General features: G+C 57.0%; 3 protein-coding genes across 3 annotated transcripts; 1 reads left to right on the top strand and 2 right to left on the bottom strand.

Moving 5' to 3' along the window:
• Positions 1–1,066: 1,066 nt before the first annotated feature.
• On the bottom strand, positions 1,067–6,671 carry TRPV4 (transient receptor potential cation channel subfamily V member 4). The gene is made up of 16 exons (XM_042865778.1): positions 6,638–6,671; positions 5,923–6,272; positions 5,123–5,295; positions 4,803–4,955; positions 4,465–4,605; positions 4,094–4,392; positions 3,504–3,683; positions 3,278–3,436; positions 3,115–3,207; positions 2,926–2,999; positions 2,670–2,835; positions 2,478–2,544; positions 2,051–2,367; positions 1,762–1,889; positions 1,494–1,615; positions 1,067–1,418 (listed from the first exon to the last, which is right to left on the bottom strand). The coding sequence occupies exons 2-16, from the start codon at positions 6,264–6,266 to the stop codon at positions 1,276–1,278; spliced, it is 2,559 nt and encodes an 852-aa protein (XP_042721712.1). The 5' UTR covers positions 6,267–6,272; positions 6,638–6,671; the 3' UTR covers positions 1,067–1,275.
• A 1,837-nt stretch (positions 6,672–8,508) lies between these two features.
• On the bottom strand, positions 8,509–10,315 carry LOC122176873 (glycolipid transfer protein). The gene is made up of 5 exons (XM_042865830.1): positions 10,184–10,315; positions 9,632–9,693; positions 9,405–9,538; positions 9,110–9,260; positions 8,509–8,848 (listed from the first exon to the last, which is right to left on the bottom strand). Exons 1-5 carry the CDS (start codon positions 10,284–10,286, stop codon positions 8,666–8,668), a joined length of 633 nt encoding a protein of 210 aa, XP_042721764.1. The 5' UTR covers positions 10,287–10,315; the 3' UTR covers positions 8,509–8,665.
• Positions 10,316–11,384: 1,069 nt separating this feature from the next.
• On the top strand, positions 11,385–16,915 carry LOC122176669 (trichoplein keratin filament binding). The gene is made up of 10 exons (XM_042865360.1): positions 11,385–11,735; positions 11,809–11,865; positions 12,718–12,786; positions 13,190–13,363; positions 13,757–13,869; positions 14,186–14,252; positions 14,545–14,717; positions 14,926–15,007; positions 15,233–15,418; positions 15,665–16,915. Exons 1-10 carry the CDS (start codon positions 11,388–11,390, stop codon positions 15,809–15,811), a joined length of 1,416 nt encoding a protein of 471 aa, XP_042721294.1. The 5' UTR covers positions 11,385–11,387; the 3' UTR covers positions 15,812–16,915.
• The last annotated feature ends 5 nt before the right edge of the window (positions 16,916–16,920 follow it).

Here is a 16,920-nt window from a genome sequence, read left to right as displayed (position 1 = left end):
CCTTTCCCATTGCATTGGTCTGTCCAATTGCTACTCAAGCCCTGAGTCACCATCCATGGAAGGAGCATAGGGATGATCCTATGATGCCACCATCATGGCCACGGTGTCCCTGTCACCAGCAGTGTGGCTGTGGTGCCCACACTGACAGCACTGTAGCCACAGTGTCCCCATCACCATCATGGCCACGGTGTCCTGATTGCTACCAAGCCATCACGGAGTGCATCTCATAGGAACCTAGGCCTGCTCCACACACAGCCCCTAAAATCACACAGCCCTTATGTGCACATCTCTGCACCTATAGGACTTGAGAATTTGCACGGGGAGAGGGAAATTGGTTTAATTCCCATTGCACTGGGAAATCCCAGCCTTGCAGCCAGGACAGCGTTGAAGCTGGGGTTGTGCTGGGCAGCGTGCCTGCACGGCTGTGGGGATAGCAAAGTGCATCGTTCCCAAATAGTGCCTGGCACGAAGGATGGAGCCTGCCTGCAGCTGCATCATCCCTGCAGCTCATGTTGTGATGCAGCCTGAGCCGAGAGCAGAACGCTCAGATCTTCCTAAGTAGTGATAATGAAACTTCTTCATTCCCTCACCCTGGGGAAATATTTAAACCGCGGTACGAGAGATATATGTAAATCACATTTAAGCGGAGACGGCACGGTTAGAGCTGACGGCGAGCCATCGGGTTCGAAGATGGAGCGTCCCCTTTTCTGCTCCATCATTTGCTCAGCGAGCTGCGCTGCTGTGCCACCGTGTCATCAACCATCAGCGGCCGCCGAATCGGCGCTCCTGAGCCGTGCGCTCCTCCAACGCCGGCAGCGGCATTGCGCGGAGTGTGCTGCCCTCCGGTGGGAGCGGGGAGCTCTGCGAGAGGGGCTGTGCACTGCGGAGCGGCACGGCAGGCAGTGCGCAGCTCCCCCGTCCCTCCCGCAGCGACATTCTCCCTGCTGAGCCCGCTCGACGACACGGGGCCGTGGTGGCTGCTCTTTATTACGAAATAAATAGTCGTATAAATCTTGTGCAAAACAAACAAAACAAAACAACCCAAAACCTTGAGGCAAAAGCCATTGGCCATGGTGGTTGGTGGCAGGGGAGCTCCCAGCACCCAGCTGCTGGCGCAATGGAGCCAATGGTGCAGGAAAGCAAAGCGGTGGCACCGGAGACACCAGAATTGCCAGGACTGGGAGCCCAATGGGCTGGGCACTGCAGGGATATTGGCTGCACAAATCCCTGAGGAACAGACACACACTGGTGCTGTGGGGCCAGGCAGAGTCCATGCTAGAGCAGGGAGCTGGGGTTCTGCCCGTGCCGTCGCTCCCGTGCCTCTGTTGTGCCCATGGTCCCCAATGGCACAACCACATCCTCCGTTGGGCAGCTCTTGTTGAGCTCCACCACACGTGGCACCACCGTTGACCATCGATCTGCAGAAATGGAACGCTCAGAGCCCCCAGCTCCATACTCACCTGTGGGCCCGGGGCTGCCCCCACCCCGCTCACCTCTCCGCAGCCGCCCCACGGTGTGGGAGAAGCCGTAGTACTGGTATGTATCGCTCTTGCCCGGGTCCTCACTGATGATGCCCAGGTTCTGGTTCCAGTGGGACCAGTTCACCTCATCCACCCTGCGGAGAGGGCAGAGCTCCATATCCCCTTGTCCTTGTGCCATCCCGATACTTGCGATGCAAACCATTTCACTCTAATTAGGCTTAATAAGATCCCAACCTCACCACACCTTTCGGATCATGATACTGCAGGTCACTGCTCTTACCTGAAGCACCAGCGGCGGTCAGGGGTCCCATCAGTGCCCTTCCCCACGGTCACCATCTCCCCAGAGCGGAATGCTCTCCGCAGGAAGAGAGGGAAGGAGCGCTCGATGTCCAGGATGGTGGTGGCCCACTGCCAGGGACACCAGGGACCCTTCAGCCCCCTGGGGATGGAGGCATCAGGGTCCCTCGCCAAGGTGGTCATGCTCAGATGGAGGTTGGCATGGTGACCCCATGGTGTGGTGACTCTATGGCATGGTGACCCCATGGAGCTTGGCACTCCCAATGCCGTACCTGCAACTTCCAGATGTGTTTGCTCTCCTTGGACACCTGGCCCACAGTCTCACCCATGAGGGCGATAAGCATGTTGAGGAGCAGCACGAAGGTGAGGATGATGTAGGTGACAAGCAGGATGATGAAGACGCCTGGGTACTTGGCGCTCTCCAGCATCTCCAGATCACCCATGCCAATGGTGAGCTTAAAGAGGTCAAGCAGGAAGGTGCTGAAGGTCTGACTGTCCCGGCACGAGGGGTAGGTGGGCAGCGTGCAGTTAGAGTGCTCCTCACTGCAGGACTCGCTGCTGGGACACGGGTTCAGGAGGGACACCAGTGCTGGGGAGGAGGGACAGAGACAGAGTCTGCAGGGGCAGCACGAGGATAGAACACCATGCTGCCAGGCCTTCTCCTTCTCCATTGCAGGAGGAGAGCCTCAGGAGCCCTACCTGAGGCATAGCCAATCATGAAGAGCAGATAGACGAGGAGGAAGCGGAACAGGTCTTTGAAGAGGATCTGCGAGTGACAGAGATGATGGCTTCGAGCCCCATGCTGAGGGCTGCAGCGGTCCCACAGGGAAAAGACCACTTGGGTAACCCAACCACCTTGGGGAAGACCAGAAGATCCCAACACTACTGCACCTTCTGGATCATGATGCTGTAGGTCCCCGTCAGCTTGAGCCCTCGCGTGAAGTAGAGTGCGTTCATCCAGCCCAGGACCAAAGCAAAGACCATGACAGCCAGGTAAGCTTCAACGCCACCCAAGTACAGCCCTGCCGTGATGATCACCAGCACCGAGTAGATGAAGCTGCAGAAGGGCATAACTGCTGCCAATAACTGTCCCTTCAAGTGGAGGGTTGCTCCAACCCCAAGAGGTCCCCTGGGCATCCCTGCTTACTAGAGCAGCTGGAATGAGCCATCGATGAAGAATGAGTTCACACCTGGGCACTTCTTCATGAAGAGATCTTTGATCTGGAGAGAGAGGAGAGGTTGAAGAGGAGCTGGGTTCCAGTGTCTGGAGGGCACTGCAGTGGGACCAGTGCGTGGGGACATGGGGATATCACCACCCGCTCCTCACGGCACTGACATTGGAGAAGAAGAAGAGGATGCCGGTGAGGAGGGTGATGATCTCCCCGGCCAGCCGCAGGTAGTCGATGGTCGTAGTGTAAGGGTATGGCGGCTGTGGGGAGAGCACACATCATCAGCACAACCCCAAGCCCACGCTCTGCCCTGTGTTCCCTGGCACTCACAGGGCCTTCCATGGGGCGGTAGTAGGCGATGAGAGTGAAGATGATCATGGCACAGAGGTAGGAGACCACGCTGATGTAGAAGGAGACGGCGCCGAACTTGCGCCACTTGTCGCGCAGCAGTTCGTTGATGGGCTCCACGGCCAACATCTCATGGCGGTTCTGTCGGGACGGGGGCAGCTCAGCGGGGAACCCAGCCCTGCGTCCCCATTCCCCGTTCCCTGCGCACCTCGATCTTGCTGTTGTAAACGAGGATCTCCAACACGGACACCTCCTCCCCACAGGTATCCAGTGAGGAGAGATCATAGAGTGAGGAGTAGACGGGGCCGTACGCCCAATCCTTGAACTTGCGTGAGAGGTGCCGGACGTCCTCATCTGCAATCTCCCGGCGGATGATGTGCTGGAAGATCTGATGGGGGGTCAGGGGGATGGATGGCCATGGGTTGTACCCATTTGTACCCATGGCCACCCATCCTTGGGTGCTGGGATGCTGCAGTGATCCCCACATTGGTGTAGTTTGTGCATTTTTAACCAGCCCACATCGTGATGGCGAGCAATGGAAAAGGACAGGAGGTAGAGCCACCGTCCCTGGAGGTGTTCAAGAAAAAGTTAGATAGATGTGGCACTGCGTGACATGATCTCAGTCACAGGCATGGCTTAATGGTTGGACTCAACGATCTTAGTGGTCTTTCCAACCTTAATGATTCTATGACAAGATGTGCCAAGGCCAGGGGTTAATTAGGGAAAGGATGGGATGCAGAGAGGGTTTAATTAGCCACATTTCCCAGAGCGCATCCACCAGCCCCAACATTGCCATACCCCGATCTTGCCGGTCTTGGCAGCCATCATGAGTGGAGAGAGGCCATCGTTGTTGAGCAGGGCCTCAAGGTTGGTGTCGGGGAATAGTTTGGCGCACTTGATGAGGAGCAGGTCGTACATCTTGGTGACAAACTTGGTGTTCTCACGGGTGTTGTCAGCGATGGCAACCAGAGCATGCAGCACGGTGTTGCCACGCGAGTCCTGGCGCCGCAGGTCTGCCTGCTTGTGCCCGTTCTCCGTCAGGTAGTGCACAATGTGGGGCTGGTTGGTGCAGGCAGCCAGTGAGAGGGGCAGCTCTCCTGCAGGGACAGCATACGATTGGGGACAGCCCTGGTGATGCGGCTGTGGGGCTGCCAGTCTCCTCTGCTCACCAAAATAGAAGTAGCCGCCCTCGTCCTTGGGCTGGAAGAAGCGACCACGGGCCTGGGCGTGCACATCAGCACCCTTCTCCACCAGCAGCTCCACGTAGTGCTTGCAGCGGCGCTCAATGGCGATGTGCAGCGCTGTCTGACCTGCATTGCATCCCTGTCACCGTGCTCCCCATCACACCCCAAGATGAAGACCTCTAGATTCCATGCTACCCCCCGCTTTGGTTCCTGAGACTCCCAAAAGCTCTCCATCCCCGCACATTCCTAAGCTTTGCTGGGGTCCTCCGTCTTCCCCAGATCCCTACTGCTTTGGTCCTTAAACCTCCCCACACATCCCCTACCTCGGTAGTAGACATCACGGAAGGGTGAGTTGATGAACTCCCGCATGTTTCCTGTCTTCTCGGCGATGTCCAGGAGGACGGGGATGGTGTCATTTTGGCCTGCACTCAGGTTGAGCAGCGCCTTGGGCAGGCACGTCTTCCCTGTTGAGGGCTCTGGGAATGGAAGGCGTTGAGACCCTAACCCACCAAACACCCAGTGCCTCCTAAGTGCTGCCACTGGGGCTGTACGCCTCTGTCCCTGTGGGGACATGGGGATTGCTGGTGGCTCTCCATGGCCATGGTACAGCAGGGTCATGGGGCAGCCCACTACAGGCGCTCACCTCGGAACTCCTCATCCGTCAGACGCTTCTTGTGGGTGAGCAGGAAGGAAAGGAGACCCTCCAGGCCATCTGGGGACCCCCGGGAGACAATGTCAAAGAGGATGGGTCTGTTGAACACCTTGAGGACAGGTGGTGGGTTGGGAGCCGGCCCCTTGGTGCCAGCCACCGGCTTCCTGCAACAGAACAGCACAGCTGCACGCTGGAGTCGATTCCTTCATCTGTGCCTTCGTTTCCCCTGCTGCACCCATCTAGGGTGCTCCTAGGGTCACCGCACAAAGCAGTCATGCAGCGATGATCCCAGCGGCACCCACGGGGCCAGGTGCTGCTGCGTTTTGTGGAGCACCGGGGATGGGATGCAGCCCACAGGCACGCAGTGCCAACGGGTCCCCCCCAGGTGTCGGGCACAGACCGGCATTGTGCGCCCGGCTGCGGGCGGCCCCCCCCCCGGCTCCGGTTTCCTGACGCAGCCCCAGGGCGGAGGCTCTCCTGAAAAGCCCTTTCATGCCAGGGCAGCCAGACGCCCGCACCGGAGGGAGCGGCCGCGGCACAGAGCCCTCTTTCACAGCATAGGGAAGGGAGGAGGCGGGGGGGGGGGGGGGGGGGCCACACACAACCCAGCCCCGTGGCACCGAGGGGCCGCAGCCCCACAGCATCGCAGCGTGTGTGTGGCACCCCAATTTCCATACCCACAGCATTGCTGAAACCACTCACAGAGCCCTGGGGGGCTGTCCCCATCCCACCCCTTACCCAAAGCACTGCACCCCATGGGCACCGGCGTCCCCACGTGCCCCCATACTCACTCCACGACTCTCCTGCGCCAGCGTTTGTTCTCGCTGGGGTGCTGCCTGTAGGTGCCGTAGTCGAAGAGGGAATCCATGGGGGCTTTCTTGGGTGCTGGGACCACCGACGACTCGTAGATGGTGGATTCCAGCAGCTCCATGGGTTTTGGGGGGCCTTTCCGGAATGCCCCGTGGAATTTCATCCGGAGGTTTTGCTTTCCATCCCCAGCACCGGGGGGCCCCCGGGATGGCTCAGCAGGGGATGGGGTGTCCTCCACCTCAAACAGGTTGGCCAGTGAGGAGAGCGGGAAGGAGTCATCCCCCAGCGCATCCCCGGCATCACGGGGGTCTTCGGGGTCCGCCATACTCCCCTTTGAGAGCAGAGGGAACCTGGAGTCACTCCCCAACACCCTTCCCATCCTCCTCTATGAGCACCCTATGGCCATCCCCCATGGTGGGAGAAGAGTTACACCCTGACCCTGGCATCATTTGGTGCCCCCCAGCCCACTGACCCAGCACAGCACGAGGACACAGCCTGGCCAAGAGGCAAGTGGCACATGTAGTGCATTTCAACAAGGAATGATGAATTTCAATATGAAACCACTGAGGTTTTTTTTTTTTTTTTTTTTTAATAAGAAATGGATTTTGATAAGGAATTACGAATTTTGGTAGGAAATGATGGATTTTAATGAACACCCCTGGGCTCCTCCCAGCCCCACTCCCCACCAAAACGCACCGTGAGGTCCCAAAATGCTCAGCCCCAGCACTGCCTCTGCCTCCCAGCAGCACGCTCAGCCCTCGCCCTCAGCCCTATGGGGTTCAGAGACAGAAAAAGCACATGGGGAAACATATCATTTTCTGCAGTTCTGTATGACAAGCCACAACGGACCAGGGGCAATGGGGGTTTTGCAGCCCAAGGAGGTGCAGCATTTCCTTCTAGCTGCCTTTCCTGCACGAAATTCCACGAGCACCTGCCAAAAGTGACCCCCATATCTCACCCACCCAACCCCGGGCAAACACAGGCTCTCTGCATGTTCCCAGCAGCAGACAGGGAACGCACAGATCAGGGAGCACCCAGCGTCTCTCTGCTGTGCTGCAAATCCCAGCCCAAACCACAGCAAAGCACGGCTTTGGAGAACAGCATAGAGGGCACAGCCCAAATATAGCCCCGGCTGCCAAACCCAGGGGCCGCCAGCACTGCAGGGAGGGGAATGAACTCCAGTGTGGGTCTGACTCCAGCGCCTTGCAATTTTGCAGCGGGTGGGTCTGGGCAGAGCAATGCATTGCAGCCCTACATCCTGCAGCCCCACGTCCTGCAGCCTTCAGGTGGGGGATTCCCCGTTGGCAGCACCCATGGGGACATGGGAGCAGAGTCTGGTGTGTGTGACCCCAGCAGAGGGGACGTCACGCTGGGGGAACCACCTGGGCAGCACGCAAATGGAAATCAGGTTCCTGCCTCTTCCTGGAGGTTTGAACCCGTTTTTCATTGGACTTAACCCATAGCGGCACAAAGAGAGGTCATGCATCAATCCTGCGGCCATCAGCTGCAGCCCCACGCAGGAATGTTGCCCATGGGGTCACCGGCAATGGGGCAGAGCAGGTGGGGGAGGAAGCGTTGGGAAATGTCGGGCTCTGAACGGGGGCACTCCCACAGCACGGCCGCTGCCAGGAAAGGTGCTGTCAATCGGGTTGACTTTGGCTCTTTCAGTTATTTGGGTTTTGTTGGTTTTCAGACTTCCTCACCCCACGGAGGGAATGAGTCAATGCCTGGCTCAGCACGGCACGGCCCCGCTGCGGCCCCACAGCCCTCCTGAGCCCAACGCAGCCCCGCGCCCACCCCGGGGCGATGGCAGTGGTGGCACTGGGACCTGCGGGTCACACCGGGGCGAGCGGTGGCTTGCTGCCCCATTACCCGGCTGTGAAATCCGGCAGGACGGAAGAGGGGAACACAGCGCCCACCCCAAGAGCCCGAGCGCCTTCCCAAAGCCAACAGCCCCCGCTAGGTCCACGCTCACCCTGGGGCCGGGGATACGATTTTCCGGCTGCCCTCTGCCTCCGGAACCCCCGCAGCTCACATCCCTGCCCGCTGCCCCCTCCCCACCCACCCTCATCCCCATCCCGGTCCCCTCCCGCCGCCCCCGGCCCCATACCCGTCCCGCCGCCCGTTCCGCGCAGCTCCCGCCGCTCCTCCGCCGCCGCGGGGCCCATCCCTGTGCCCGTCCCGCCCCGCTCCCCGCCCCAGGGCCGCCCCCCGGCGCAGCCCCCGCCCCGGTCCTGCATTACGCTTCAGGTTAAGGTGAGATTTATTGAGTTCTGCTTCCCGCTGGTGAAAGGTCCTTAAGGCATCCGGCAAACAGCTCTCGGAACATCCCGGCACCGCTTCCATCCGCGGCGCTGAAAAAGGTTGGGGGCACCGGGAAGGTCATCGCTTGGGTTCCTCCGTTCCTCCGCTGCGGGGTCAGAGTGGCGCTGGGTGCCCAGAGCTGCACGGCACAGCCAGGACTGGGGCAGCCCCAGAGCCCAGCAGCACCATCAGCCGCCCACCAAACGTCATTCCCTGCAACAGGTTCCCAGGAACAGCGGATTTTTCCTCTGTGGTACAAAAGCTTGGGAAATCCCGAGGTGCCCCCGGGGTACAATTGGTTTATTGCTATATTCTCGATAGAAAATTAATGATTCTTTTTAGAAAACGGGCTATCGGCTGCAGATCCAGAGCAGAATGGGATTTGTGGAGCGGTGCGGCCCCGCTGCTGTGCTGACCCCATCAGGCTTTGTAGCTCAGCTCGGCGTTCATCCGGGTGTACATCTCATAGATGGCATCCAGGATGGGCGTCACTCTCGTGAGGAATTGGTGGATCTTCTCAATGCTCTCCTCCTCCTTCACCTCCTTGCCTTTCTCCAAAGCTTTGAGCAGGTCTGACTTGTAGGGCAGCGCGTAGACTGAGCCCTGTGGGATGGGGTGAGAGCAGAGCTGAGCCCTGGCTGCTGGGATGCCCAAAACCCAATGAGATCCCCAGGTTCCCCTGCCCACCCCACACCAGGATGACCCCATCAGCAGCAGTGTCCCCTGCGAATATCTCCTTAGAGACACAGACAGGGTGGGGATGGGTCGGTGGTCCGACTTGGTGATCATGGAGGTACTTCCCAACTTTAATGATTTCATGACCCCCTGAAAAACTCCACAAAACAAGTCACCCCCCGCTCTCACCATGAAAAGCTTCTGCAGCATCCAGCCATGGTATTTCTTGAGTGCAATCTCATAGGCTTTCATGGCATTGACACGGATGAGGTTGGGGTGCTCATCATCCCGCTCGCCATCAGAGATGCTCTGCAGCAGCACCAGCATGAACTTCAAGCCCCTGTCGGGAGAGGGGGGCTGGTAGTGTGACCCCGAGCCTTGGAACCCCAAACCCAATGTGGGATGGCACTCTGAACCCAAGCCATACAAGACCCCCGACCCCACATCCCGGGCTGAGCCCAGGGGTGATGCACAAACTTGTCACCTCTTCAGCCACATCAGCGCCAGCGTTGCGCCCGTCTTGGGCCAGGCAGCACCGTGCATCTCCTTCTCCACCTCCAGGATGTTCTGCAGCGTTTTGAACTTGGTGGGGTTGGAGTCATAAACAGCCCGGATTTTCTGCAAGGGTGCAGAGGTGCGGGGTCAGGGTGGGCAGCCACGGCCAAGCCCCAGTCCCACAACAGCGTGCGTGGGGTGGTGACCCCCTCGTACCTTGATGTTCCCGGCCAGGTCGGCTTTGACGGGTGAGTACACGATGGGCGTCCCCAGGCAGTCTGCAGGGACACGGGGTTAGCGTGGGACCGCGCGGGGTTCGCCCCGTGCCCGGCTGTCCCCGTGCGGCGTACAATGCTGCATTGTGCAGCGCGGCGGCTCAGCCCCGTTCTGCCCCGTTCCATTCCGGGACACCGCCGGGGGGGGGTCGAGCCGTTTCCCAACGCTGCTGCTCGGCGGGTCGGACGGGATGGGGCGCCACGCCCGGCCCTGACGCAACTCCGGTGCCGCCGGGCAGCGTCCCTCGGTGGGGCGGGGGAGCGGGGCGGGACCGGGGGCGGGATCGGGGGGTGCGGACGGGGACCGGGGGGATGGAACCCGGGGGGTGTGGGACCCAGATTGGGGTCCCGGCACCGGACAGGGCGGCCCGGTCCATGCGGGGGTTGGTAAGCGCTCCGTGCCCGTGGGTGGCAACGTCCCGGTGCGGTCCGGTATCGGGTCCAGCAGGTGTCACAGAATCACAGAATCACAGCCCCCTCGTCCCGCTCTTACCGAAAAAGGGCGGCAGGTGCGCCACGGCCTCCAGGAAGGGCAGCGTCTCGATCTGCTTGTCTGCCGGCAGCGGCCGGAACTCGTGCTCCAGCAGCAGCGCCATGCCCGGCCCGGCCCGGCCCGGCCCGGCCCGGCCCGCACCGACCCGGCACCGACCCGGCAGCGCGGCGCGCCGCGCCACGCCCCTCCTCGCGGCCGGCCAATGGCTGCGCACGACCCACCGACCTGGCCGCCAATCGGAATGAGAGGGCGGGAATTGTAGCAGTGAGTGGGCGGTGCTTAGCGGTGCCGTGGGCGTGGCTTATCGAGGTGAAGGGGCGGGGCTTGCGGTGCGCCGAGCCCCGGGAGCACGCGGTCCGCACCGGGACCCTCCGGGACCCCCGGGCCTCGCAGCTCGGGCCGAGGGAGCGGGCAGCTGGGCAGCCCTGTGCCCCTTGTGCACCCACTGTCCTCTACGCCCACACCCGTACAGCCGGGCCCCAAGCCAGGTGCTGTGATCGGGTGGCTCTGAATTATTTAGCAGAGGTGAAGGTTTCACGGTGGGCAGATGGCACGGAGCTCGGTGACCCGGGCAGCAGCCAGGACTGAGCCCAGTTTAACAGCTCAGGCTGCCCAGGACCCACCAATGGCCTCTGGCACTTCCAGGATGGGGCACCCACAGCTCTGAGCAGGGCCTCAGTGCCCTCTGAGCGAATCATTTCTTCCTGACATCCAACCTGTTTCTTTTCTTGTCGATTAAAGGCGTTCTGCCCTGTCCTACCTTGATTAGGCTGCGTACAAAACCGCTCTCCTGTTTACAGCCACGGAGCTGCAGCCGGGACACACCTGCCTCCAGCAGAGCCTCCAGCAGGGCAGTTCCCAAAACCCAAACACGTACTGAGCGCTCTGGATGCACCGTGCAGAAGGAGGCACGGGGCAGCACCAGACCTCGTCCCCTCATAGTCAGCACCCAGAGGCCGTGCCCAGGGCCAGGCCGAGGAAACCCAAACCTTTCACCCGCCTGAAATATTCACAGCACCATGAATACTTAAAGCCCGGGCTGTGCGACACGACGCGCGCTGACAGCAGCTCGGCTGTTGCGGCCCTTCCCGTGCGGCCTCTCCGTTCCGCGAAGCGCCGCCCCGATGCTTTTTGTCCCTCGGCGGCTCCCGTACCCGTTGCCACGGGGACGCGCGGCGGCCGTCGCGGTCTATAAGGGCGAGCCATGGCGCTGTGGCGGGCGACGCGTGGCCGGGCTCTGGAGCGGCGGTGGGAGCAGGAGGCGCAGAGCCGGCTGTGCTGGGAGAGCTACAGCCGCTCGCTCGCCCGCGCCGCGATCTGCTGCTCCGCTCAGGCACGGTGGAGCGCGCCGCGGGGTGCGAGCGGCCCGAGCCTGGGGCGGCGGCAGGCGGCGGAGCGGCTGGAGCAGCGCAGGGAGCGGCTGCGGGAGCTGCTGAGCGACGAGCGGGACGCGCTGGAGGCGGAGCTGCGGGCGGGCGGCGGGACGGAGCCGGAAGGGGAACGGGAGCGCTGCGCGGAGCTGAGGGCCGCCCGCGAGGAGCGCAGGAGGCGGGTGAGCGCCGCGGGGGGCGATGCCGAGCCGGGCGGTGCGCGGTGCCTCCGCCGACATCGCTGTCTGCGTTCAGGTCGCCGAGCGATTGCTGCACCAGCACTGGAAGCAGAACTGCGCTGAGCTCCGGGAGGTGCGCGTTCGGAGTGAGGGAGTCACAGAACTGAGTGGGAAGAGACCCGAACGGCATCGCGACCGCAGGGACACCCGCAGCTCCATCAGCACTCACAGCCCCGTCCCCTGAGCGCGGCTGTCTGTGGGGATGGGGCACCACCACCTCTCTGGGCACCCTGTGCAGTGCCTCACTGCCCCGTTGTAAACAACTTCCTTATGTCCAGTCTAAACCTCCTCGCTTTCGGTTTGAAACCTTTTTTCTTCCAGCCCCTTGAGATGTTGAAGGGCCGTTCTCAGCTCTCTCCACAGCCCGTTCCTCTCCAGGCTGCACAGTCCCAGCTCTCCCTCCCTCCTCATAGGGAGCTGTTCTGTCTGTCATTGTCTTGGCCCTCCTGTGGACGTGCTCCAACAGATCCGTATCTCTCCTGTACTGAGCACTCCATAGCAGTACTCCAAATTTAACTTGAGCGTCATCATATATCTGCTGTTGTAATTCACCCTGAGTCACAGCAGTCGCTGCACCAAGATCTGACAAGCAGAGGGTGAAGAAGTAAAAAGGCCCAACTGTAAGGGATCACCCCAAAGCAGATATTTCTCAGAGACTCAGAAATCTGATAGTGAAAGCAGATCTTCAGTGCCTGTGATGTAAAGATCGTTGGTACTAACCTGTTTCCCACTCTGCTGACATGCTGCTCCAGCAGCTGGTTTCAGTATCACCACAGTGTCCCTGAACTGGTGCGTGACATCAGCCTGAGTTTGTGACCTCTGGGCGTTGGGGACAGTGCAGAGAACAGGCTGTGGGGTTCCAGGCAGTCCTGGGTTCTGCTGGTGATAAGAAAGCCTCTGAGAGCAGTGCTGCCTCTCTTTGCAGGTGGAGTCAGAGCTGCACAAGAAAAGTGTGGTGGAGTCCTGGGGTGAGCAGCTGAAGCAAAAGCAGCAGGTATGCTGGGGCTGCCTGAAGCATGGGCTGCAAGAGGCTGGCCTTCCTGTGCTACCAGGGCTGGGGTGTGAGAGGAATGAGAGCTGGCTATTTGTTGTTCTCTTGTACCAAATAATGACTGAGTTTGCCTTGCTTGTTCTCACAGTGGTGGGAGGTTCTGGTGTCTGCAGAATAGCAGGAGTTGTTGATGGGAAGGATGTTTTCAGTTAAGAGTTATTGTTCATATCCTGCAAGTATCTTGTCTCTGTAGTTTTGTTTAGTGCTTGTTTTCTTCCCTAGAATATCTTATTCTGTATTCTATATGTGTCAGCTTCCAGGAATCCAATTTGAGCATCTGAACCACAGGCTGTTTCTTTGAGTTTAGCCTAACCTTAAATGCAATGCTTTGTTTTGGCTCTATAAGCAAGGAGCAACAGAACGAGAAGAGAGAAAGCTTTATGAAAATGAGTATGAAATTGCACGAAGGGAGGCTCTGGAAAGAATAAGACAAGAGGAAGAGAAACGTCGGCTGGAAAACAAGAAACAAGCAGAGATGTTGCTTCAACAGATAGAAGAACTGAAGTTACGGGAGGCAGAGGTAATTTTCAGCTTCTCCTCATGTAGGAAGGAAGTTCATTGCTTCACTTGGAAATGCAGCAACGTTGACCTGACCTCTTCCCTCCGGATTTCCCCTAGATTAAATTTGAAACACAGTCAGCTGTGACTTGCATTCTGTCAGTAATGTAGACCTCTCCACGAATGCAGGTGTGTGAGAGGTTCAGATGGAAGGCTTTTTCAGCTGAAGCTCCTCACCTTATCTCTTATGCTGTGAGCAAGAGATACACAAATGGTGTGGAGTATTTACCATCATTGTGAGTTTGACTGCTTGCACAGGAACAGTGTGGTACAAACTCTGGTACAAAGGCTCTCAGGGATGTCCTAGCTCCCTGAACTTTCTTGGTTATTGATTTTCCCTTTTCAAAACCATTAGGCAACAAAGCTGAAGAAAGAACAAGAAAACTTATTAAAGCAGCAATGGGAGCTGGAAAGCTTAGAAGAAGAGAGAAAACAAATGGAAGAGTACCGGAAGAAGACTGAGCTTGGGTATGGGATCAGTGTAGCTCTAAGCAGTGATGGATAGAATCTCTGCCTATGACCATGATAGTACTTGCAGCAGGAGGAGATGTTTTAGATAGCAGGGGTGGGCAGTAAATACTTGTTTTTTTGTTGGAAGTGCCCAGAACAGCTAATAAGCATGAATGCATTGGTGTCAATAGTGCTTTTTGTTCGTGTTCAAGGTAGCAGGTATTTCTGTTGCCTCTCTATATTTTATTGTCATAAATATACTTTCTTGAATGCTGGTATATTATAAAACAGGGCTTTAGAGAGAGTCTGAATTTGTTTTGCTTTTCTCCTTCAGTCGCTTTCTGAGGCATCAGTGTGATGCCCAGTTGAAGAGACGAGCCCAGCAGATACAGGAGGAGCTGGTAAGAGGAAAACATCTTATGATTTATACACCATAGATACTGCATGCTGAAGGAAGTTGTTCTTTGTATGTATGTGTGTGTGTCTGCCTCCAGTGCCTACAGATAAGCAGTTAGGAAGCCTCTTCTGGCTTATGAACAGGGCTGGAGTGAAAAGATCACAGTGAAACTGGCAGTCAGCGTCTTTCTGAGCGCACACCCTACGTCACCAATGATTTGTACAGAGCACAGAAATACGCAGGCTGGAAGCCCGCTGGATGGTTGTTAATCTTCAGGTTTTTTTTTTTCCCTCAAGGAAACAGACAGACAAATCTTATTAGCCCTCCTCGAGAAAGAAGAGGAGGATCAGCGCCGCCAGTCTGAAAGACGAGAGCGAGCTGTTGCAGATGCTGCCTGGATGAGACGTGTCATTGAGGAGCAGCTCCAGTTAGAAAAAGAGAGGGAGGCAGAGCTACAGATCATTTTTAGGTGTGTGTGCACCTCTGCTGTACATCGCCTGAAGAGAATGTGTGTGCTGAATATTCTTGCCTGTTTGGCAGAGCTCGTTGCTGTTTGTTAAATAGGTGGACGTTTAGAAGTGGACATCAGAAAAAGGTGCCTGGTTGGCCTTGCTGTTGTAGAAATGTGCCTGCAGGTAAGGAGTAACATTAGAAAGGAACCTTTCTTTCACCTTTAGAGAAGAAGCAAGAAAAGTGTGGGAGAAGAGGAAAGAACAATGGGAAAGAGAGAAGATGGCCAGAGATCGCCTGATGAATGAGGTGATGACTTTTTCTGATGAGGTGTCTCTTGGTTTGACAAAGCTGTTGTTCCAGCTGTGACCTTCCGACCTGCAGAGGGTCACAGCCTTCTGTGCTCGAGTCTTTCTGTTGGTCTGATAAACTTTTCTGAGAACTGTTTAACTGCCTACACTGAGATTTCCCCAGGCTTGGTTCTATATCTGGCCTCTTCCTTATCTACTCTCTTAATCCTCTCATTTCATACAGGTCCTTGCAGGCAGGCAGCGCCAGATCCAGGAGAAGATGGAGTTAAACAGACAGGCCCAAGAAGAGTCTATAAAGCAGCGAGAGCAACTGATTAAAGAGCTTGAGGAGGCAAAAGAACTGACAAGGCGAGAGAAAGAGCAAGAGAAGGAACTGAAAACAGCTCGCAGACAGGAATTGGAAGCTCAGGTATAGCATGCTTTTCAGAGAGAGAGCAAAGTGTTGAAGATGCGTTCAGAACAGTTCTGGCTGTTTCTGTTCAAGTGTCTGCACAGCCACTGGCTTTGTTGTGTCATCTGTTGGCTGAGCCAGTGCCCCTGTTCAGGCTGGTTGTGCTGGAAACCTTGCTGTGCTACTGCCTCCAACCACGTGTTTGTGTTCTGGCCTGCATCTCTGTGACCTGGCTGTAACAGCCCTCATCTTGTCTCTGCTCAGCTGGCAGAACGGCGCTTACAAGAGCAAGAGGAGCAGGAACGCCAGAGGGAGGAGGAGGAGCAGGAGAGATCAAACAAGCAGCGCTGTGCAGAGCTGGTGCAGCAGGAGGCCAGGAGCATGGCTGAGCAGGGCTACTGCAGCAGGTAGCAGTGCAGCAAGGAAGTCATCCTAAGGCTCAGGGGCATCAGGAAGGATGACAGCCTCAAATGTGAAACTAAACGTGTGCAGTTGTTAAAGTTCTTGCAGCAGTGCGTCTGTGCTGTTCAATCTTTTCCTCTTCTGTTGTGCTGAAAATGAATCTGAGTTTGTGTTACTCTGCTTAACCACATGCCCAGAAGACCATGTTTCTCATACTAAACTAGGAACAGGCAACTCGCTGTCATTTAATAGATAGTAGCTAGAAGAGCCAGAGAAAGGTGGAGGGGGGTGTTAATGCACCAGAGCATCCACTAAAAGTGACTTATTTTTCATGATAATAGTCTGCATTTGCTACTGTGTGTTCTTTGCCTGCTGGGCAGCGTGTGTGCAAAATTAATGATAAAGCCCATAAAGTAGCCATGATGTTTTGTTTCACTGTTAGCTCTGTGGTCACCCAAAAGCAGCGTGGACCTGAATGTTATCATCCTTTCTAACTGAGGAGAGAGCACAAAATGAAGCTGTGGGTGATGAGAACACTTTGAAGAATTGAGGAACTCCTGAAATAATTATGGCTGTGGGTTGGCCTGCAGCGATGCCAGGACTCAACTCAGAAGTTGTGCTTCTGAAAATATCTGGCTGTGACACAACTGAACACCAGATCAATTTTCTGCTGACGTTAATAGAGCTGGAGGTTTGAGCATGCTTGGAGGGCTGCACCCTGAACTGCTCTGCTTACTCCATGTTCAGGAGACACGATGCATTCCAGTAAGTGCTACACTGGGTTAAAACAGCAAAGAAGTCAAACTTCTGCTGTGGACCTGAAACGTGGAAGAACCTGTGCCTCCTGTGGAACAGGAACTGTGAGCCTTTAGCTGCTGCTTTCTGTTTAAGCTTTAAAATCCCCATTCCCACCTCTGAAGGAGGACGTGCCTGGGAGCCCCTGCTGTCTTTTTAGGGTTGCTTCGTGACCCATCTCAGATCAGTAAGATTGGTAACTTGGCAGTAATTGTTAACGTGCCCAGTTCCTCTCCAGGACATATTGAAAGCTTCCATAAGCTTTTGCTTTATTTTTTTTCCTCTCCCTTGTTTCACAGTGAATAATTACAAGCTGAATATTT

This window comes from Lagopus leucura, unplaced genomic scaffold, assembly GCF_019238085.1.
Source record: "Lagopus leucura isolate 7727_CA_CO unplaced genomic scaffold, USGS_WTPT01 Super-Scaffold_806, whole genome shotgun sequence".
In the NCBI taxonomy this organism is placed as follows: Eukaryota; Metazoa; Chordata; class Aves; order Galliformes; family Phasianidae; genus Lagopus; species Lagopus leucura.
Note: the sequence above shows the minus strand (reverse complement) of the source record. Positions and strands in the feature narration are given on the sequence as shown.